This window comes from Loxodonta africana, chromosome 3 (genome assembly GCF_030014295.1).
Source record: "Loxodonta africana isolate mLoxAfr1 chromosome 3, mLoxAfr1.hap2, whole genome shotgun sequence".
Lineage (NCBI taxonomy): Eukaryota > Metazoa > Chordata > Mammalia > Proboscidea > Elephantidae > Loxodonta > Loxodonta africana.
The window spans coordinates 426,204-448,837 of record NC_087344.1 but is presented as its reverse complement, the minus strand read 5'-3'; the positions used below and the strand labels follow the sequence as shown (position 1 = coordinate 448,837).

General features: G+C 56.0%; 1 protein-coding gene and 1 long non-coding RNA gene across 4 annotated transcripts in view; both read right to left on the bottom strand.

The window, feature by feature from the left end:
- Positions 1-21,348, bottom strand: part of PALM (paralemmin) — a 29,605-nt gene extending 8,257 nt beyond the window's left edge. For 2 of the 3 annotated variants that reach the window (XM_064280035.1, XM_064280036.1), the window contains exons 1-7: positions 21,264-21,348; positions 11,201-11,252; positions 10,639-10,719; positions 10,170-10,300; positions 8,240-8,378; positions 7,825-7,846; positions 1,172-1,234 (exon numbers count right to left, since the gene is read on the bottom strand). In XM_064280035.1, coding sequence (XP_064136105.1) covers positions 1,172-1,234; positions 7,825-7,846; positions 8,240-8,378; positions 10,170-10,300; positions 10,639-10,719; positions 11,201-11,252; positions 21,264-21,268 — 493 coding nt within the window. In that variant the 5' untranslated portion in view covers positions 21,269-21,348. The remainder of the gene's footprint in view (positions 1-1,171; positions 1,235-7,824; positions 7,847-8,239; positions 8,379-10,169; positions 10,301-10,638; positions 10,720-11,200; positions 11,253-21,263) is intronic. The other variant, XM_064280037.1, reaches the window with a different exon arrangement.
- LOC135230572 (uncharacterized) lies at positions 13,217-14,269 on the bottom strand. Its single transcript, XR_010321128.1, has 3 exons — positions 14,140-14,269; positions 13,784-13,863; positions 13,217-13,295 (listed from the first exon to the last, which is right to left on the bottom strand). It is a non-coding gene; the product is annotated as an uncharacterized LOC135230572 (long non-coding RNA).
- Positions 21,349-22,634: the final 1,286 nt, after the last annotated feature.

Genomic DNA, 22,634 nt, shown 5'->3' with positions numbered 1-22,634 from the left:
CCATAAGTTATTTGTGCCATCCACACCAGAGTATGGGGTTCCTCAGGGTACACTCCGTGCATGCACACAGCAGGAGCTCAGTAAGCACTTGTTGAATAAATGAATGACATTTATTCAACAAGTGCCTAACATTCCCACCCCAGAGGTTGCTCCACACAGTTGGGCAGGTCGTGCACTGGACGAGGTAAAACAGCTTCGGTCCTGGCCAGGGGTGGTGCAACTCTGGGAGGTTGATACCCTCTGCCTCCCTTCTCCTGGGGGCAAAACCTGGTCTGGGTGATGCAGGAGACCCCTCACCTCCCCTCCCCCGCTCTCTCAGGTGTTGTCACCTCCTGGCCTTCTCCACCCAGCCCCCCAAATAGTCTTCCTTTCCTCCCTTTCAACTTCCCTATTCACTTGAACAACAATAACAGTCGCCATTGGCTATTTATCACCGTTATCCAGCTCCTGTCAATTCCGACTCATAGCGGCCCTACAGGACAGGGTAGAACTGCCCTACAGGACAGGGTAGAACTGCCCCATAGAGTCTCCAAGGAGCGCCTGGCGGATTCGAACTGCCCCCTTTGGTTAGCAGCCGTAGCACTGAGCCACTAGGTCACCAGGGTTTCCTTTTTTTTTTGATCTGGCCCCAGGTGGGAGGTCCACACACCCACCCTTCTGGCAGGGGGGAAACTCAAATCCCCTACAGGGACTGGAATCCCGACCTTCTGAACTGTAGAATGCTCAGCATTAAACCCCTGCCTTCTAGAACCACAGAAATCCCTGTAACCCACTTGGCTGCCTCCAGAGACGGAGCTCTCACTTCCTGTTGACGTTGGGCTGCATATGAGAGCGTGTGGGTGCATGTTCGAGCGTGCGCGCTGGCCCTCTGGGCCCCTGGGTGTGCCTCGAGGTTAAGGGAAATGAAGCTGCAAGGGGTGTAGGGTTAGAGTCACCATGCAGGGCCGACTTCTAGTGGAAGCAGGGGCCAGCGTGTGGTGGGGGTGCCGAAGCAGAGGAGGCACACAGGCCCCACCCCAGGCCCAGAGCCGAGGCCCCTGGTCCAGCTGCCACTCCCATCACCAGAGCTCCCCCAAGCTCTGGTGAGGGCAGGGCCACACCACCCACCAGACCCCTGGTCTGAGCTACAGGACAGCGTCTGAATGCTGGACAAGCCGGGGAGCCAACCCACCTGCCTTCATCATGGTGGAGCCCTCTACCATCCTCACCGGGGTATTGGAGATAGAGTGCTTCTCTGCTTGGCAGGACAGGTGAGCGTGGAGCGAGAGGGAGGGAGACAGAGAGGGAACAGAGATCACATGGATCCCCCACTCCACCAGACACCAGACCCAACCACACACACACACCCCACGTACAAACACATATACACAGATTACATAAACACCACACACATACACAGACCTCACACACACACGGACCTCACACACACACACAGACCTCACACACACACACACACACACAGACCTCACACACACACAGACCTCACACATACACACACAAAGACCTCACACACACAGAGACCTCACACACACACACAGACCTCACACACACGGACCTCACACACACACAGACCTCACACACACAAAGACCTCACACACACACAGACCTCACACACACAGACCTCACACACACAAACTCACACACACAGACCTCATACACACACACACAGACCTCACACAACACAGAGACCTCACACACACACACAGACCTCACTCACACACACACAAAGACCTCACACACACACAGACCTCACACACACACAGACCTGACACACACACAGACCTCACACACACACACAGATTTCACACATACATAGACTTCATACACACACAGAGACCTCAAACACACAGAGACCTCACACACACACGCAGACCTCATACACACACACACAGACCTCACACACACACACAGACCTCACACACAGACCTCACACACACACAGACCTCACACACACACAGACCTCACACACACACAGACCTCACACAACACAGAGACCTCACACACACACAGAACTCACACACACACACAGACCTCACACACACACACAGACCTCACACACAGACCTCACACACAGACCTCACACACACACAGACCTCACACACACACAGGCCTCACACACACACAGGCCTCACACACACACACTTCATACACACAGACCTCACACACACACACAGACCTCACACACACACACAGACCTCACACATACACAGACCTCACACATACACAGGCCTCACACACACACAGGCCTCACACACACACAGGCCTCACACACACACTTCATACACACAGAGACCTCACACACAGAGACCTCACACACACACACAGACCTCACACACACACACAGACCTCACACACACACACAGACCTCACACACACACACACAGACTTCACACACACAGACCTCACACACACACAGATCTCACACACACTCAGACCTCACACACACACAGACCTCACACACACACAGACCTCACACACACACACACAGAGCTCATACACACAGACCTCACACACACAGAGACCTCACACACACATACACAAAGACCACACACACACAAAGACCTCACACACACACAGACCTCATACACACACACAGACTTCATACACACACACAGACCTGACACACACACACAGACTTCATACACACACACAGACCTCAAACACACACAGAGACCTCACACACACACACAGACCTCATACACACACACACAGACCTCACACACAGAGACCTCACACACACACAGAACTCACACAAACACAGACCTCATACACACACACAGACCTCACACACACAGACTGCACACACACACACAGTCCTCACACACACACACTTCATACACACAGAGATCTCACACACACACACAGAGACCTCATACACACAGAGACCTCACACACACACACAGGCCTCACATACACACACACAGACCTCATCCACACACAGGCCTCACACACAGAGACCTCAAACACACACACACACAGACCTCACACACAGAGACCTCAAATACACACACACAGACCTCACACATACACACAGAGACCTCACACACACACACAGAGACCTCACACACACATGGACCACACACACACACACAGAGGCCTCACACACACAGAGGCCTCACACACACACACAGACCTCACACACACACACAGACCTCACACACACACAGACCTCATACACACAGAGACCTCACACACACAGACCTCACACACACACACAGACCTCATACACACAGAGACATCACACAGACACACAGACCTCACACACACACACTGAGACCTCACACACACAGAACTCACACACACAGACCTCACATGCACACAGACCCCAGAGACACAGAGACCTCACACACACACAGACCTCACACACACACACTTCATACACACACAGACCTCACGCACACACACACAGAGCTCATACAGACCTCACACACAGACCTCACGCACACACACAGGCCTCACACAGGCCTCACACACACATGCACACAGACATGCTTGACCAGGTCACCCCAACACCTGCAGCCCCCCATGCAAGTCCCCAAAAGCCCCCCAGACACACAGATCTCCTCCCCCATGCATTCCGATCCCCCTACTGACAGACACAGACCCTCGCGAACACCCAGAACCCATAAGGCACGTGGGCCATCAACACAGGTATGCCTGTATCGAGGTCTCTCCTCACAGGCACACAGACCCCCCCATACACACTCAGACCCCCCCATGCACACATTCAGGCCCCTCAGACACTTGACACCCTGCACACAAAAACAAACCCCACACCCAGCCCCACAGCCCACTTCTCATCCGTCCACCCAAATGGTTTTCACAAAACCCCTGAGAGGGCCACGTGGGTTTCCTTCTCTCGTCATTAATGTTTAATTCTGCAGATAACACAAGGAGTCACTCCCATTATGAGAAATCAGCTCAGGGGAAAGAGACCAAAGACCCTCCCGACCCCACCCCCACCCAGCTGATGGGGTCGTCCTTGCTTGAAATGCAAATTGTACATTTAAATATAGAAACAGTGCTGAAGATCTATTTTTAAAATATAATTTGTGTCTAATAAATTGAATTCATTTAATAGCTTCATGATATGTTTAATAAAGGGTACTGTATTTATACCTAAAAATGTATATTTAAATATATTAGGTGACGTATTTGCCAACATCTATATGTATCTGCCTGTAATAAATAGTGGGGGCCCTGGTGGAGCAGCAGTTAAGTGTTAAGGCTGCTAACCAAAATGTTGGCAGTTCAAATCCACCAGGTACTCCTTGGAAACCTACAAGCAGTTCTACTCCGTCCTGTAGGGTCACTATGAGTCTGAGCTGACTGATAGCAACAGGTAATAAAATTTTGTTTTGGTGTATAAATTGGGCCAAGAGTTCAAACTTCGGGCTTTTTTGTTTCCTGACCACAGTCTCCAGTATCTATGTGTATGAGCCCCTCGCCCTGAAACCCAGGACAGTCAGCCTACTTCCTGGCAGGAGCCCCTCCCCACAGAGTCAAAGTCCCTCATTTCTTGCTCCCACAGACAACATCTCTCTGCATTGTAGGCGGTTCTCTGCCCACTTTACAGATGTGGAAACTGAGGCCCCATCTCGACAACCCTCTTGCTGAACACCTCATAGAGGGTCAGGAGGCAGGACATGTCTCTATCCAGCCTCAGTTTCTTCATCTGTAAGGCCAAGGTGTGGCACGCCCTCCATCCCAGGGGTGTTGTGAAAATCAAGTGGAATCTTGATGAAAAGCAGTCGACCAGGAGCTGGGCTCAAAGTCAGGGCTCAGGGGTAACAGTAACCGTAATGGAGTAAGTAATACTGCTGTGGTCACTTACTAGCAACACTAACTAGTCTCCATTTGTGAGCTATTAGTGAGCTAAAATGGGATGGTACTGGCCATTTTGAATCAAACAACCATATGGTCCACTGTGCTGGGTATGGCAGATTGCACAGGAGTGGTGTCTCATTCATCGACAAAAAGAACATTTCAAGATCCATCCTGAGGTGCAATGCTGTCTGTGATAGGATAATATCCATACGCCTGCAAGGAAGACGCAGCCCTGGTGGCACAGTGGTTAAGAGGTCGGCTGTTAACCAACAGGTCGGCAGTTGAATCCACCAGCTGCTCCCTGGAAACCCTATGGGGCAGTTCTACTCTGTCCTACAGGGTCTATATCCGTGGAATTGACCAGACGGCAATGGGTACAAAGAAGATCACTTAATATGACCATTATTCAAATTTACCCACCAACCACTAATGCCAAATTTAAGACGTTTTCCAACTTCTGCAGTCTGAAATGGATCAAACATGCAATCTAGATGCATTGATAATTACTGGTGATTGGAAAGCGGAAGCTGGAAACAAAGAAGAAGGATTGGTATTTGGAAAACATGCCCTTGGCGACAGAAATGAGCTGTAGATCACGTGATAGAATTTTTCAGGACCAACAACCTATTCATTGGAAACACCTTCTTTCAACAACATAAATGGTGACTATACACGTGGACCTCACTGGATAGAACACACAGGAATCAAATCAACTACATCTGTGGAAAGACAGGATGGAGACGCTCAGTATCATGAGTCAGAGCAAAGCCAGGGGCCGACTGCAAGACAGACTGTCAATGGCTCATATGCAAGTTCAAGATGAAGCCGAAGGAAATTAAAACAAGTCAAGAGAGTCAAAGTACAACCTTGAATATACCCCACCTGAATTTAGAGACCATCTCAAGAACAGATTTGACACATTGAACATTAATGACCAAAGACCAGAAAAGTTATTGGATGACATCAAGGACATCATACATGAAGAAAGCAAAAGGTCATTAAAAACACAGGAAAGAAAGAAAAGACCAAAATGGATGTCAGGAGAAACTCCGTAACTTGTTCTTGAACATAGAATAGCAAAAGTGAACAGAAGAAATGTTGAAGTAAAAGAGAGCTGAACAGAAGATTTCAAAGGGCAGCTTGAGAAGACAAAGTGAAATATTACAATTAAATGTGCAAAGACCTAGAGTTAGAAAATCAAAATGGAAGAACACGCTTGGCATTTCTCAAGCTGAAATAATGAAGAAAAAAATCAAGCCCCAAATTGCTATATTGAAGGATGCTATAGGCCAAATATTGAACAGTGTAGGAAGCATCAAGAGAAGATGGAAGGAATACACAGAGTCATTGTACCAAAAAGAATTGGTCAATATCCAATCATTTCAAGAGGTAGCATATGATCAAGAACCAACGGTACTAAAGAAATAAGTCCAAGCTGCTCTGAAGGCATTGGTGAAAAACGAGGCTCCAGGAATTGGTGGAACACCAACCGAGACGTTTCAACAAACAGACGCAGTGCTGAACGTGCTCACTTGTCTATGCCCAGAAATCTGAAAGACAGCTACCCGCCCAACAGACTGGAAGAGATTCATATTTGTGCCCATTCCAAAGAAAAGTGATCCAAAAGAAGGTGGAAATTATTGAACGATATCATTAACAGCACATGCAAGTAAAATTTTGCTGGATATAATTCAAAAATGGTTTCACAGTACATAGAGAACTGCCAGAAATTCAAGCCGGATTCAGGAGAGGATGTGGAACCAGGGATATCATTGCTGATGTCAGATGGATCCTGGCTGAAAGCAGAGAATACCAGAAGGATGTTTACCTGTGTTTTATTGACTATGCAAAGGTATTGGACTGTGTGGATCATAACAAACTATGGATAACATTGAGAAGGATGAGAATTCCAGAACACTTCATTGTGCTCACGTGGAACTTGTATACAGACCGAGAGGCAGTCGTTCAAACAGAACAAGAGGATACTGCATGGTTTGAAGTCAGGAAAAGTGTATGTCAGGGTTGTATCCTTTCACCATACCTATTCAATCTGTATGCTGAGCAAATAATCCGAGAAGCTGGACTATATGAAGAAGAACGGGGCATCAGGATTGGAGGAAGACTCATTAACAACCTGTGTTATGCAGATGACACAACCTTGCTTGCTGAAAGTGAAGAGGACTTGAAGCACTTACTGATGAAGATCAAAGACTACATACAGCCTTCAGTATGGATTGCACTTAAACGTAAAGAAAACAAAAATCTTCACAACTGGACCAATAAGCAACATCATGATAAATGGTGAAAAGATTGAAGTTGTCAAGGATTTCATTTTACTTGGATCCACAATCAACAGCCATGGAAGCAGCAGTCAAGAAATCAAAAGACACATTGCATTGGGCAAGTCCGCTGCAAAGGACCTCTTTAAAGTGTTGAAGAGCAAAGATGTCACCTTGAAGACCAAGGTGCGCCTGACCCAAGCCATGGTATTTTTAATCGCATCACATGCACGTGAAAGCTGGACAATGAATAAGGAAGACAGACGGAAGAATTGACGCCTTTGAATTGTGGTGTTGACAAAGCATATTGACTATACCGTGGACTGCCAAAAGAACAAACAAATCTGTCTTGGAAGAAATACAGCCAGAATTCTCCTTAGAGGCAAGGACAGCAAGACTTCATTTCACATATTTTGGACATGCTTTTTAGTCCCTGGAGAAGGACATCATGCTTGGTAAAGTAAAGGGTCGGTGAAAAAGAGGAAGACCCTCAAGGAGGTGGATGGACACAGTGGCCGCAACGATGGACTCCAGCGTACCAGTCATGAGGCTGGCCCAGGACAGGGCAGGGCTTTGTTCTGTTGTGCACGGGGTCGCTGTGAGCTTGAAAACGCTCCTTGACGGCAGGTAACAACGCGCCCTGCCATCCCCTCTCTGACCACCAGAGGGCGCGTAGGCCTGCCTGCAGCACCACCACCGTCCCTTCCATTAGCCTTACCTTTGGGGGTGCCCACCGGGGTCTGAAAGAAAGAAAGACAGAGGTCAGGGGGACCGGAGTCCCACTTTCCTCCCGCTGACCAGGGTCCCCATCTTCGGGGGGCACAGGAGGGGCTCTAGGGGGGAATAGCCCAGAGAGTACCTGTCTCCACCCTCCCATTCTCTCAGAATTCAGACCAGAATCTTAGGGATCCTCTCCGATTTCTCCTCTCCCTCCTGGCTGTCCCTCACTGGTAGGGCTGCCTCCCCGATCGCCACCTCACAGGTGCCGTCCCTGGCCGGACAGACCCCACTGCCCTGGCCTCCCAGCCTGCATCCCTGCCACCACGTAGCACCTAGAGAATGTCCCTGGCCTGCTCCAAAACCTGCTATGGCTCCCCACTGCTCTTAGCACCCCTCTCCCAGCCACCTCTCACCTGCTGTGAGTTCAGCACCTTGTGCTCCTCCTTGGCTGGGCTCAGGGCCGGGGCCCGGGCTGGGCTGGGGGCCGCCGCGTTCTCCTTGGTGACTGGGACTGCATCTCCGTTCTCCAGCTCCTCGACCTCCTTCTCCAGCCTGGGGAGGGGACATGTGGGGGTAACAACATCTACTGAGCACTTGCTGTGTGCCTGGTGCCATCCTGGGCGGTTTCCATGTAACGACTCCTTGAATTTCATTTTTCCTAACAACTCTACAATGTATTCTCATCACACCCTTTTACAACTGGAGAAACTGAGGCACAGAGTGGCAGATTCACACAGCCAGCACATAGCAGAGCCAGGATTCAAAGCCAGGGTTCACTCCGTTGTGCCACAGTTTACATCACAGTTTGCTTCAAAATGACTCTCCTTGTTCCCAGTGAAATCCATTTATTTCTACAGGAAATTTTATCTCTCCAGGGAAACTGGAAAAAGCGTGTCACTTTCCAAGTATTAGAAGATAATGATACAAATCCAGCAAAAACAACACTGGGATATTCTATCCCAGAGTGAACTGTCACATGCCCCAGGCTTTGGCCAGGGGTGATGGTGTTAAAGGTAGCTCAGTACCTGCCGGAGACATTCTTCTTCAAGGCAGATAGACAGATGGAGGGTTGAGTCTGCAACCCTTTAACAAAGTAAGCCCAGGTTGGCAGGCCGAACACAGAGAGGGACGCCTGTCCCTTCACAAAACAGCTCAAGGTTGTAGTCAGCCAGGAGGGCTTCCCTTAGGAGGTGTCCCAGGAACGGTGATCCCCAATGGCCAGTAATTCCCACTGACTTACCACCTCCCCACATACATCTCTCTGATCAGCGTCTGACTGTCTATCTGTCTGCAGGCCAGCCTCCTCCCCAGGGCAAGGGTCCGAGCACTGGCCCCATCACACACTTGGTGCTTAATGTTTGCTAGAATTAAGATGTCCAAAGGGATTCCCACCTCCCTGGCTCAGAGGTAGGGAATCTGAGGCCAGGGAGGTGGCAATATTCAGCTCACCCCAAAGCCCAAGAAAGCGCCCTATCCTTATCTTTAAACACCCCTTCTCCTCCACGTCCCCTGGCCATGCGTTAAGAGAAGGTTGCAGACTCAACTGTGTCTGTCCCCAGCTTGAAGGGAGATCACAGCTGAGCCTGCACACTACTTTCTTCCAAACCCAGGACATCCAAGGCTGGGCTGGGGTGGGGGATTCTGCTGGAGCACCCCTGCCTCAGTGTCCTCCATCTATGCATTGGGGCCCAGTGTAACCTGGGCCCGGACAGGCCCTCCCACCTCCCCACCCCTTCCATTCCAGAGCCCAAAGGGGAGTCTCAGTTGTCACTTCCCTCTGCCCTGACCCCACCACCCATAGCTGAGCCTGGGGCTCCTACCTGCCTGAAAGCCTGGGGCCTTTTGTCCCAGCCCCTCCAGGCCCCTCCCCAGGGCTTCCTGCAGGCCCAGCTGCCTCCGCCTCTGTGGACTCCATTAGAACTGAGTCTGGATGAGCCTGCCAGCTGGGCTGGCGCCAGGAAGCCCCCAGGGATGACAATGCTGGTAACTCCCTTATTCCAGGACTGGGACCTGCCCACTCCACAGCCCTGACACACCTGCTCCACTGGACTGTCTGGAGAGGAAGGGGGGGTCCTTGGGCCCAGTGGTCACGCAGGGCAGCCCACCCCGAGCCTAGGTTAGACGCTCTGGCTCCCATCCACCATGCCTGTGGTGCTGCCATGGAAGCTCTGCCATGTACGTCTCTGTTCCGCCCCAGGAAAGCATGTGAATGGGCGAGGCACTTCCCTCCTGTTCCAGGAGCAAGGTGGCCTTCCCAGCTGCCAGACCCCACCCCAGGCCTCGGACCCCAAGGGCCGCGTTCCAAGGCCCCACTCCTGGGTGCTGGCTCATGCCTGCCCCCACCTGGAGACGGATTCCTCCAGAAGCCTCGCCTTCTGCTCGTCCTCCTCCATCTGTCTCCGCATGTCCTCATCCCCCTCCGAGGCCGAGGATGGTGTCCCCTCCAGCAGCCAGCGTTCCCGAAGTGCCTTGGACTGGGGGTGGCAGGTGTTGGGCCGGGGTCAGGGGTGGGCCCAGGGACAGGCTCAGGATCAAGGTTATGATCAGGGTTGGAATTGGAGTTGGAGCCAGGGTCAGGGTGAGAGTTTGGGTCAGGGCAGGCTCAAGGTCAGGGTTGGAGTTCAGGGTGGGGTGAGTCAGAAACAGGGTTGGGGTAAAAGTCACGGTCAGGGTTGCACTCAGGGTCAGGATTGGGGTCAGGGTCACCTCTTCCTTCCCCCTCCCTCAGAAGCCAGCTGAGCCTGGGGTCCCTGGGCACTGCCACCCCCTCCACAGCCCAGGCGGGGATCTGCCGAGGGGGGCACCTGCCCACCTTCAAGTGCTGGAGCTGCCGCCGGCCATCCTCCAGCTGCCGGCGCTTGTCCTCAATCTCTGCCTGCCTCCTCCTCTTCTCCTGGGGGTGGGGAGGGCAGTCAGGACCCCCGGGGCCCAGGTCCCACCCCTACCCAGGCTTTGCCCATAACACAGCCTGCTTTTCTGCAAACTGCACCCACTTGGCCCTTTGGCCTATCTGTACCCCCCAGCCTCGGCATAAGAGGGAGGGTCTGCAGACCCCAAGAGGTGCTTCCAGGGTCTGAGGTCCAGCGGAGGCACTTCTGCATGCTAGCCTCAATTTCCCTTCCTACACAAGGGGGGAGTGGTCAAGAGTCCACATTCTACAGACTACCAGCATCTTTGCCTTTATTTTTATCTCATGGAAACAAGATATAAAACTGCGTGTGCCTGGTCCCTACACTCAACACTTTTCCCAAACAAATAATTGGAACTCACCATTGCCAGGCCTGGGTATCTCAGACTGGGTGTAGGGACCCTGAGATCCCAGGTTCCCCTAGCCTCCCCACTGGCCACTCCATCCTTGGTGCGGGAAGACTCACCGCAATGGCCTGGAGCCGCTCCTGCTGTGAGCTGGTCTCTGTCACCAGGACCCTGGGGGGAGGGGTCGAAACAAGGTCAAGGTGATGCCTGGGAGGTATCCTCACCCCTGCTTTCAGCCAGACTTGCCTCTTCCCAGTTGGGCGGCCACAGGCAAGTGATTGTACCTCTCGGTGCCTCTGTTTCCCCTTCTATAAAGTGGCGGCACCATCCTCTTTCCAGCCGTATTACTTCATTAATTCGCTCACAAACCCTGCTGCCACCCCTGAAGTGCAGGGCCTGGGGGAGCTGGGACAGGAGAGTGTGAGGCTCCGAATGGAGGCCCTGGAAGGGCTATGTACAGAAGTGGGCATTGAGGCTGGGCCATGAAGCCTGTGTAGGAGTTCACCAGGCATGGAAGGCTGGAGAAGGCATCCCAGGAAGAGGACTATCACCTTGCTCAGACTGGGAGACTGTATCAGGACAGCCCCCTCCTCAACCTCCCACCCACCAAGTGCTTATTCTCCAGCCCTGGGAGGGGCCAACAGAGGACAAAAGACCCGCCAGACCCATCTCTCAACCTTTGGGCTTGCAAAGTTGACCATGCTGTCTCGGGACGTCAGTACTTCTTATACTGCGTTCCGCCTGGGTCTCCCAGGAGCCCCAGAGCCCAGAGAGACTCCCCAGGACACACAGAAGCATCAGCAAGGCCAGGATTCAGCCTCAGGCTCCCCCTTATCCAGTCAGCATTTTCTGAGAGCCCATCCAGGGTGTTTTAGCCTTAGCTCGGGGATGGTATGCAGTAGGTGCTCAACCCACAACGGTGCTTCAGGATGCACTTGAAGGCATGCGTTCATGCTATCGACGTTAAGGGCCGTCCATGGGGGGCACCTGGAGAACGCCTCCTCCCAGCCCCAAGCCACTCTCCTGAGACCTGCCGCCTCTGCCAGGCGGTCTGCCATTCACTGGCCTGCTGAGGACAGAACCTTGGCGTCCCTGTGGCTCCCCCGTCCTTCCCCTAGGACCCTCGCCTCACTGGTCCAAAAACAGATCCAGAACCAGCCCTGTGGTCTCCACTCCCCTACTGCCCCCCAGCCCAGGTCACCATCTTCCATGGCGGAGACCCCTGCCCACCTCCACCTCTTCCCTGATCTTCTGCCTCCTCTCCCAACTGCAGGCACCCAGGGGAGGCTTTTGAAACCTCACCCTGCCCTTCCCACCGCCCTGGGAAGCTGCACACTGTAGGTGCTTAGTAAGGAACAGCAATGAGGCCTGGACCAAGGCTGTGTTTGGGCCTCAGTTTCCCCACAGTGGGCACAGTAATCCCCTTACGCCTCCAGGGCTGCTGTGACCATTCAAGGCAGGGAGATGAGACTTGGGTAGGGTGGCACAGGGACCTGGTCCTGCCCCCCAGGGCCCTCCTGATTCTCTGTCCCGAATAATCCCTGGGCCAGTTGCCCACTCTGGGCAGTGTTGATGGGTGGGAGGCCCAGTCTGATGGGAACAGGGCCTGGAAGACACGGGGAGGGGGTGGGCAGCAGTAGGTGCCAGACCTCCCCAGCCTCTCCCTCCTGCCTCGAGCCCCTTATCTTCACAGGGACTGAATATACAGACTATCCTGTGGTTCACAGCCCCCGAGCCACCCCACGGCCTCTAAACAGCTTCTGCGCCTCTCTGAGCCTTAGTTTCCCCATCTGCACAAATAAGTCGGAGCAGACACCTAGTTATGTGGCCTCTCCCCTTCCCCTCTGCACTTCTGCAGAGAATCAGAGGTCCAGAGAAGGGTAAACATTGGTTCGAGGTCACACAGCAACGCTGCTGGGGCCACCACAAGCACTCGGCTGTCACCCGGGCAGCAGCTCCTGGTTGAGTGGAGACCTACCCTGTGCAGTGCCACCAGTGCCCCGCCCACCCGCCCCACTCAGGTTCAGGTTTCCTGGCCCTGCTGAGGTGTGTGAAGTCAACCAGCTCCCACACTCCAGCCAGGTGACCCCACCTAGCTCTTCCCTTCCTGGTGGATGGCACTTGCCTCTCTCTGTGCCTCCCTTGGGCCCAGCAGCACCAGCTGTACCCTTTGTAGCTCCTCTTTCTCCCTCCTCCAGGAGGCTGGGTTTGGCTCTGTGGAGTTCAGGAAAGGCTTGATCCAGCAGCCTCATTTGGAGATTTTTCCTGAAGGGCCAGGTCAGCCAGAACTCTGGGTCTGCCCTGTCTGACTGTGGCGCACAGGCAGGTTGCTCCCCACACAGGCCCATCCCCAAGTCCCATCAGACTCCTGAGTCCCCCAAGTCTGCTCACTTCCCTCCAGCCCTACATTCCCGCCCCAGCCCAGGCCTCTACCAACCCCTGCTGCCTCCCTGTCCCCCCCAAAGCCCCCTCTCCACTCCACAACCAGAAGCAGTCCTCAAAGGGAGTGCCGGAACCTGTCATTGCCCTGCTCTAAAGCCTCTGTGGCTCCCATCATCCCATGAATACAACCAGGAGGCCCACAGGAGGGGCAGCCCCACCCACTTCTCCACCCTCCTCCTCTCTGCTTGGCCCTTGTTCACTCTGTCCCACCCACCAGGGCCCCTCCTTGTGTCTCAACTGCACCAAGCTCTTGCTCCTACCTCAGGGCCTTTGCACTTGCTGTTCCCCCTGCCTGGTAGGATCTTCCTATAGCTGGGCACCGAGGCCCAAAGTCACATGGCTAGAAAGTGAAAGACCAGGGATTCGAACTCACAACGACCCAGCTCCTACACTACACACCACGGGCCTTCCTCTGCTGGGGTCTGAAGTGACCCTGGACCCCACTGGGAACGAGGCAGAGCTGGGAAGGGCCCACAGAGCAGGGGGGACATTCGTGTATGCAGGACCACGCTGGGCAGTGGGGCCAGCCGCTCTGCGCAGGGGTCCCCCACCCTAGCGTCAGGTGGCCATTCAGGCCGGACGCAGGGACACAGGGACGGCTGTGTGACCGGCTCACCAGGCCAGAGACAACAAGGCAGACAGTGTCCTCACTCAGCGGCCTGTCCCTGTGGGGCAGCGCGAGGGCAGGGCAAGGTCAGACGGGAGGCGAGGCGTGGGGCCCATGCTCCCACTGAGACCCAGGGAGCGAATTTCCATCCATCCGGTTCGTGTACCTGTCACAGACCAAGGGGTGCAGCCTGCGCCCCCCCCCCAACGCGCCCCTCCCCAGTCCTGGGGGCGCCAGAGCCACCCGACCATGGGCGCCGCCGCCGCCACCGCCGCCACTGATGGTGATGGATGGCGGGGCCCGCGGGAGGCGGTCGCCCTGGCAACAGCGCCGTCCCCATGGCAACGCTGAGGCCCAGCGTGTGGGGGCGGGGCCGGTGCCTAGCATTTCCCGCCCCCGGCCTGGTGCTGGGGGCCTGAGGGGCTTTCCGCCCCGGGCCTCGGGGCCGCCTACAAAGGGTGGAGCCGGGAGGGGGGGTGGTCTACCCTGCCCCTGCATCTGGGTTTCCGGGGGCGCCTGCCCTGGGAGGGGCTACTATCCGGGAAGGGTCTGGCCACGCCCCTGGCGCGAGGTAGGCAAGACTAAGCGAAGGTAACTGTCAACATCGTAAATAAATCTGAAAAATAAAACAAAATACAACCATAAAACTCTATTAAAACAAGAGCACCACCCCAAGCGCTCACTACCCGCGGCGGGTCCGCTATCAGCTCCGTTTTACAGGTGAGGAAACGGTCATGAAGTCCGTAAATAGCGCGTCCTGACTTCCATCATCCAGACCGTCCTCCGAGGCACGTGGGATTAGTATACCATATTATCAGTGGGGAAACTGAGGCACGGCTGCTAAGTGGCGAAGCAGGGATCTGAACCCAGGATGCAGAGCTTGGGAAGGCGGGGTCTCCCTGAGGTCTGGTGGGGGTAGAGGAGGGCGTCAGTGGGATCACTGAGACCCTCTTTCAGGCTTCTGAGTTCGCTGCGGGGAGCAGAGCTCAGATCACACACGATCTTACATGAGGGTCGAGAAGCTGGATGTTGGCTACGTGGCCACGGAGGGGGCTCAGAACGGGACAGCGGCCACCCCACTGGCTGTGTGGCCCAGGCAAGTCACTCGGGTCTCCGAGCCTCTGGGGCTGCGCTGTGCAAAGGGCAACAGCCCGGAGCTGCTCGCCCACCATCAGCGCACGCGTCCTTGCCGGATTATTTTTACGAGCTCGGAGGAATATCTGGGCTTGAGTCTCGATGTGGGTGGCTCAGGACTGGGTGAGGGCGTCGGCTGCGAGTGCGCCTGAGATAATCCCGGCTCCAGCTGATGAGGCCCAAGCCCAACAAGAGCCCCGCAGAGGCCTTAGTTGGGCGGGGAGGGAGGGGGGTGTTATTTTTTAAAGGCCCAGAGAGGTTACGCAACCAGCCCAAGGTCACCCAGCGGGCAGGACAAGCTGGGCTGGGGAGGGCAGGGAGGGCAGGGAGGGGGAAGGGGGGGTCACACTTGTCCTTCCAGAGTCCACACCCGGGCAGTTCTGGCCAGGATGAGGGGTCCTGGCCCCGGGCAGGCACGGAACCCAGCACTGGGAATATTCCTGCGCAAATTGAAAGGAAACAGCTGACGGTGGCCTTGGCAGAGAAGAGGGGCCAGAGGGGTGGTGAGAGGTGAGGGCAGGAGTCCAGGCGGGCCCTTTCCCCATTGGCGGGAGATGGGAGGGAGAAGCCCCATGACACCAGACTCATTTCCAACTCCATCTGGGACCCTGGGGAGTCCCTGGCCCTCTTGGACACTTTGTCCCCCAAAGTCCAGCACCTCCCTCACCCCACCCCAGTCTCCCTCCCCCACTCCTTGTCACCCTTGATATAAACATCTGCCTCTCAGACCACCATTCAAGCCCTCACCCCTCTCAGCCCCCCACCTTCCCATTTCCCTCCTCCACCTCCAGGCTCAGCTACAGCACAGCCACCCCTTCCAGGAAGCCCTTCTGTGTCCCCTCCCCCAACAGGAAGGATTTCTCCGGCTGCACAGGCAGGGCCCACAGGACCACCACTGTCTTCTGTGAAGTGAGCAGACACAGAATTCTGGAAGGACAGAGACAAAGAGGGCTTTGGGAGCCTTCTGGTGTGGAGGAGGCAGAGGTCTGAGCAGGCCACAGACCCAGGGGAGCAAGCTTGTTGCCTATTAACCTGCGGGGTAGGAGAAGAAGCTGGACCCTGCCCCGGGGCCCTGGCAGCAGGAAAAGCAGTGCGGCAGGAATGGGGGCACTGCAGGCAGACATGGGCCTCAGGCAGATAAAGCTGCAGAGACCAGCTCCCCCCTCTTCTCACCTGCTCCCTCCACTCCAGCCACACTGGCCAGGAGGTGCTGGGCTCTGACATCCCAGGCTGGTCCTGCCTCAGGGCCTGTGCCCCGGCTGTGCCCCGGCTGTGCCCTGGCTGTGCCCTTGCTGGGGCTTCATCCCCTGATATCTTCTACCTCATACCCTCAGGACTTTCCCCAGGCCTCCCAATCCAGCACACCAGCTCCCTCCCAGCCCTCATCCCACACTCTGATTGTCTTACTGGTTTTGTTTCTTGTCTCCCCACAAGGACAGTGGTTGTGTCTGTCTTATCCCTGCCATATCCCTATCACCTGGTACATGGCGAGTGCTCAGTGAATGCTTGCTGGATTACCAAGTCAGTTAAGGTCTTTCCAGTCCCAGAGGAGGGCCCCCTACCCCACTCTAAACCCTCCTGGGCTCTTACTGCCCCCAGAGTTCCCCAAACCTCACCCACCTCCTTGAACCACCTGTCCTATGATCACTTCCTCTAAAAAGAAAAACTCTCTCACAACTTAACGTTTACCTAAAACAGAACCTGACTCCCCACATTAAATGGAGAGCAAGTTCCAGCCACCTCAGAGACAACTGTAAAAATAAGCACGTAAAATGGCCTAAGGTCCACCAATGGATGACCGTGAAACACAACACGGTCCATCCATACAGTGGAATATTATTAAGCCATAAAAAAGGAATGAAACTCTGATACACGCTACTACATGGATGAACCCTGAAAACTCAATGAAAGAAGCCAGACACAAAAGGCCACATGTTGTCTGATTCCATTTATATAAATCAGGGACCCCTCTGCAGCATCTTCCAGGGAGTTCAGGGACAGGGACGTCTCTCTCTGCTCCATCCATGTGGGCAGCTCTGACCCACAAGTTCTGCAGCTCACTCAGGCAGCAGGGCCAGTCCCTTCCGGCTCCAGAATCTCCTTCCAAGCTGCCTCCATGGACCCTGTCCAGGCTGAGCCCCAGTTAGCTCCTGCTTGGTCTTACCCCGTAGTGGCCAGAGCCATTTTACTCCTCCCCTGCTCAAACACTATCTGGGCTCCCCATGGCTCCCCAGCCTGGTCCTCAAGGCCCTACAGTATCTGGCCCTAAGAACACAAACACAAGAGTTCGCCCTTTCCCCAATGCCATCCGCCCCGGAGCCTTTGCACCTGCCTGTCTACCAGGTATGCCCTTCTGCCTACCAGGAAAACCCTGAAGTAGCCTTCGCAGAAAAGGTCCATGATGCAATGTACCAGGAAACCTTCCTTACCCCACTAGGAAGACCCCTCATGGGCTCCCCCGGCCCACATTCCTGCACAGAACTGGGGCGGTCAACAGGGAGTGTTTGCTAACAGTTCCTGGGCAAAGAAGGATCCATATTTCTTAGGATGGCAGGAAACAGCCCTGACTCAGAAAAACTGGATGTGATGTTTTTAAGAACATCAACCCATTTCTCAGCTTCAAAATATGAGATCCTTAAGGGTGGACTTCACCATGGAGCTGGGGCAAGAACAGCTCAACTGGGTGGTACTTACAGGGACCACAGTCCATAAAGCCCACCCCTCTCCTGGCCTTGCCTTGCCTGTGAGGGAGCTGGGGTCATGTTCCCACTCTCCAGATGATAAAACTGAGGTACACAGAAGGACAGTGAGGCACCCAAAGTCTCATGGGAGTCAAGACCCCTCTCTCTATCCCCCAGCCCCAAATCACGTCACTGATGACCTGGGGTGAGGGAGGGAGCAGTGGTTGATGCCCCCCAGGGACCTGCCAAGGCCATCTTCCATGTGCTCAGTTGACAAGTCAGGCTGTAAAGCAATGACAGGGTAGCCAGGAGCCCCTCAGACCCCTACCCTTGGACACAGGAAGGTATGAGATCCCCCACCCAGCCCCGCCCCACCCCACATAGCTCCACTTGGGAGCTGAGAGGGTGAGAGCCTGGCTGGTACAGGAGCAAATTCCAGCTCCACTCCTTTCCAGCTGTGTGGCCTCAGGCACACCACTTCACCTCTCTGTGCCTCCATTTCCCTACCTCATAAAAATTTTTTTTTTTTAATAGGGCTGATGTATTAAAGGAGTTCACACTGATACAGCACCCAGAACAGGGCCTGTTGTACAGCAAGTACCCACTAAATGATTGTTAAGAAATAATGTCTGCATTTCTCAAATGTATGTTATTATCTTTATGTTCCTTTCCTTCGCATCTACTCACCATTTAAATCAAATCCCCTTGTTTTAAAAGGAGTCATTACATTGGTATCAAGACTGGAAAAACCAGCTGTCCACTGCCATAAACACTGGAGTAAAAAAATAAAACCATTTAAAAAAATAGATAGAATAGAAATAAAAGCTTGTTATTAAGTTCATTTTTTTTTTTATTAAGTTCAATTAGCAGTAGATACTGTTGCCTCTTAACCCGGGCTTGCTCAGCCTCTCATTAAAATAAGAGATTAACAAGTGTGAAAGAGGAGTTAAGGACCCAGTTAGCACCCAACTGAGACTTTCTACTTGAACATTTCCAGGCAGGAGGACAGAGGAAGACTCTCAGGCAGCCTTGACTATCCAGATGGTGAGAAGTCCAACTAACACCCTGCTCCTCCCTCCTCAGGGCTGGACACTTGTCCTCCCCAGGACAGGGGCCTGGCACCCGAGAATGTTCCCTTCAAGCAATGTCTCACCGGGGTCACACAGCAAATCCTCCCCAGAGCAGAGATTCGAGCCCAGCTCCTGAGCCCCCGGGAACATCTCCATCACCCTCCTGTCCTCGTCACTTCTTCACAGCATCAGCCATTTCCCCACCACCTCAGTGACTAGTCACTCTCTAGTTTTCGTTAAATCCTCTTGTTTCTTAAATTCATTTTTAAAAGGAACTTTCCAGCACCACCAAAAACCACAACCGCCTCCTGTGATTTTGGGCAAAAATGAATCCATGGAAACACATCGAGGTGATCGGCTATGTTCTAGCAACTGTTCCCTCTGAGCCTGAAGCCTATTCTATCCTCACGGAAAAGGGCAGCGAGCCAGCAAGTGGCAGGCCTTAAAGACGGGACAGCCCCAGATGGAGCCTTTTCCGGCCCCTCTTCAGCTCCCAGAACTGGCAGAGACCTTCTCCATGGCTATTCCAGTGGGTTAGCACCCAGAAAACCTATCAAGTGACCCATGGGGGTGCACTGTCAACATACCTGACCTATAAACCTAACCCTATAATAACCCTGAGTCCATGGGGGCAGAGCCTTCCTTGCACTGTGGGACCCTCAGGCAGTGGCTGCTCCTCTTTGCACCTCAGTAACCCTAGTGGCAAAGAAAGGTAGGGGGGCAGGAAAAAGTGTGGACCAAGTGGAATGTCCCCTCACTCGTCTGCTTTGGGCTGGAGTTTCCCCCTTCCCCCTTGGCCCCCACCCAGGCAGCCCCCTTCCCTCGGCCACACCCTCACATAGGCCTGGCTGGGCTGTCGCTGTTGGGAGGCCCAGCGGCTCCCCTTGGGCCTGGGAGCAGATAAACAAGCCAGGGATAGTGAAGCGGGCAAGTCTGGGCCCTGGCTCCCCTGAGCCCCTGGCGGGGCTCCCGGGGCTGGGGGGCGGGGGCGGGGGGGGGGGCAGCAGGCCTTTGTCTGGATTTTCAAAAGCAGAGGTCATGGGTGTCGCCTTGCTCAGGAGTGGGGTGGCTCCCACCCGCCGAGGGTGTGGCAGGTCACGGGTGAATCCCTGGAGGGAAGCTGCCGGCTTGGAAAACACACCCAGTGGGATGGGTAGGGGGTGGTCAGCCAGCAGGGCTGGCCTGGCTGGACCTTCATGTCCGGACCTCAGGCTGGGGTGGGGACCTAGACCCTGAGTGGGCAGCCGCTTGCCCCAGCACAAGCTGGGCAGGCAGGAGGCCTGGACCCCAGATGTGGGCGTTTCTGCCTCCTGACTCTCTGCCCAAAGCACACGCACTCGACCACCTCCCAGCACCAACCTGTGGGAGTGAGGGGCGTGGGGCACTCCCCCACCACGGCCAGGAGAAGAGGACCTGTGCCTGACATGGCCATGCACACCCACTGGGTACCTACTGTATGCAGGAACCCTGGGCCTGGACGCAACTCCGCGCCCAGCCCCACACAGACCAAGGCCGCCCACTGGGGATGGGGAAGGCCAGCGGCTCTTTTGCTGCACCATTTGGGGCCCATCTAGGGGCTCCTTTCCCCCGGAGGGGTTCAGACTCAAGTTCCCCCACTAGAAAACGCCTGGTCTTCCGTCGCACCCCACAGACCTGGGAAGCCTGGAGTACCCCCCACCACCCACCACCACCAGCAATAACTCGGGACAACATCCGGCGACTGAACCGCGGCCTTAGGAGGGGCTCAGGACCCCACTGCAGCCTCGGGGAGGGCAGAGGAAGGACCGGCCAGCGCTTGCCAGAGCTCGCGTCTAGGGCGCAGGGAGCAGCCAGCGCCGGCTGGGGCGGGGGAGGGGAGCAGCTCCAGGCCCGAGCGGTTCCATTTGGGGAGGGGTCGTTCGATCTCCCAGGATGTCCGCTCGGGAGCCCACAGGTGGCAGAGGGCCGCGGGCAGCCCCTGGGGCGCAGGCAGGGGCAGGCCTGCGGGCGGGGCGCAGGCGGAGACTCGGCCTCCCCCTCCCCAGCGTCCCGGGCCGGGCTCCAGCCTCTGCCTCCCGCGCCCCGTTCGTGCGTCGGCCGCCGGGTCGGGTGGGCGGAGGCCCCCGGGCAGGCGCGGCCCAGCGCCAGCCGCTCCCCGGCTGAGTGGGGGTCTCGGGGGCCCTTGCCGCCTCCCTCTCCCGCGGAGACCGCGAGCCCCCGGCAGTGTCGCCCCTCCCCGGCCCGGCCCGGCCCGAGCGCGCCTACTCACTCCATGTCCCCGCCGAGATCCGGGTGGGTCCGTGATGCTGGGCGGGGGCGGGGGGGGACCGCAGGGGTGCGGGCGCGGGGTGCTGGCGGCTAACGCCGGGCGGCCGCGGATGCACGGCGCGGGGGCGGTGGCACCGGCTCGGGCATCGCCCCGCGCGCGGCTGTTTATTGTCCGGGCGGCGGCGCGGGGGGTGGGCTCGGCGCGCGCGTCGCCGCCGCCGCGCTTCTCTTCCTCGCGTCCCCGCCCGCTCCGCGCCCGCCGCCCTGCGCTGCCCGTCCGCACGGCGCCCCCTGCCGGCAGCCGCCGCTACTGCAGCGCCCCCGTCCGCGCGCGCCCGCCCCCTGCCGGCAGCCGCCGCTACTGCAGCGCCCCCGTCCGCGCGCGCCCGCTGCCTGGCGCCCCCCCGCCCGCCCGCTGCAGCGCCCCCATCCGCGCACACCCGCCGCCCCGCCGCCTGGCTGGAGTCCTTCCGGGCCAAGGCGGCGCCTACAGGCCACCTCCTCCCCCCACCCCACCACCCCAAGTCATTCATCCGATTCCCCAGCCCCTCCCCAGCTCCGGGTCCAGAGGGTGCGACGGACACCCAGCCAGTCAACAAGAAAATGCCTTTTCAGAAGTATCAAGGCGCCCATGTGGACCAGAAAACCCGCGGCGAGGGGAGAGCCGACCCGCTGGGGTCGGGGAGGCCCCTCCAGGAGCTGACATTTCAGCGGTAACTCCAGGTCCCGGAGAAGCCATTTGTGGGAAAGTCCGGGTGGGGGGAACCGCCAGTGCAAAGGCCCTGAGGTTGAACTGAGCTGGGAAGGTCTGAGGAGGAATAATGACAAGAATCGCCATCGCTGATACGCTGGAGCAGTTGCTGGGGCCCGCACTATCATAAAGACTGGAGGGGTGGTGGAGGGAACAGAGGGTGGAAACAGGGAGCCTGGCTTTGCCTGAGGGCACTAGGGACCCACAGAAGACTTTAGAGCAGGAGAGGGACCAACCCGGTTCCTTTTTGTAAAGGCCCCTCTGGTTGCCAGGTGGGGACTGGATTAAGGATGGTTTAGAAGGGAGGCAGGGAAGGGGCTGGGTTGGCGCTTCCCCCAGAGAAGGTGGAAGCTGGACAGGGTGGGGGTAGGGCTGAGAGAGGTGGAGCCTGGGATGTGGTGGTGCGGTGCCAGGCAAGGTCCCCTGGAGTCTCCAGCCTGAGCCCCTGGGGTGCTAAGCCAACATCAGTAGGGGTGGGAAGGGTGAGGTAAGTTCGAGGCTGCCAAGGGGAGGTGTCGGGTGGGCGGCAGAGCACACGGTCTGGAGCTCTGAGTGCCGGTCCCAAGTTGGGCTAGGTGGGGCTCCCCCGTATGGATGGGGGAACCTGGGTGAAATCACATG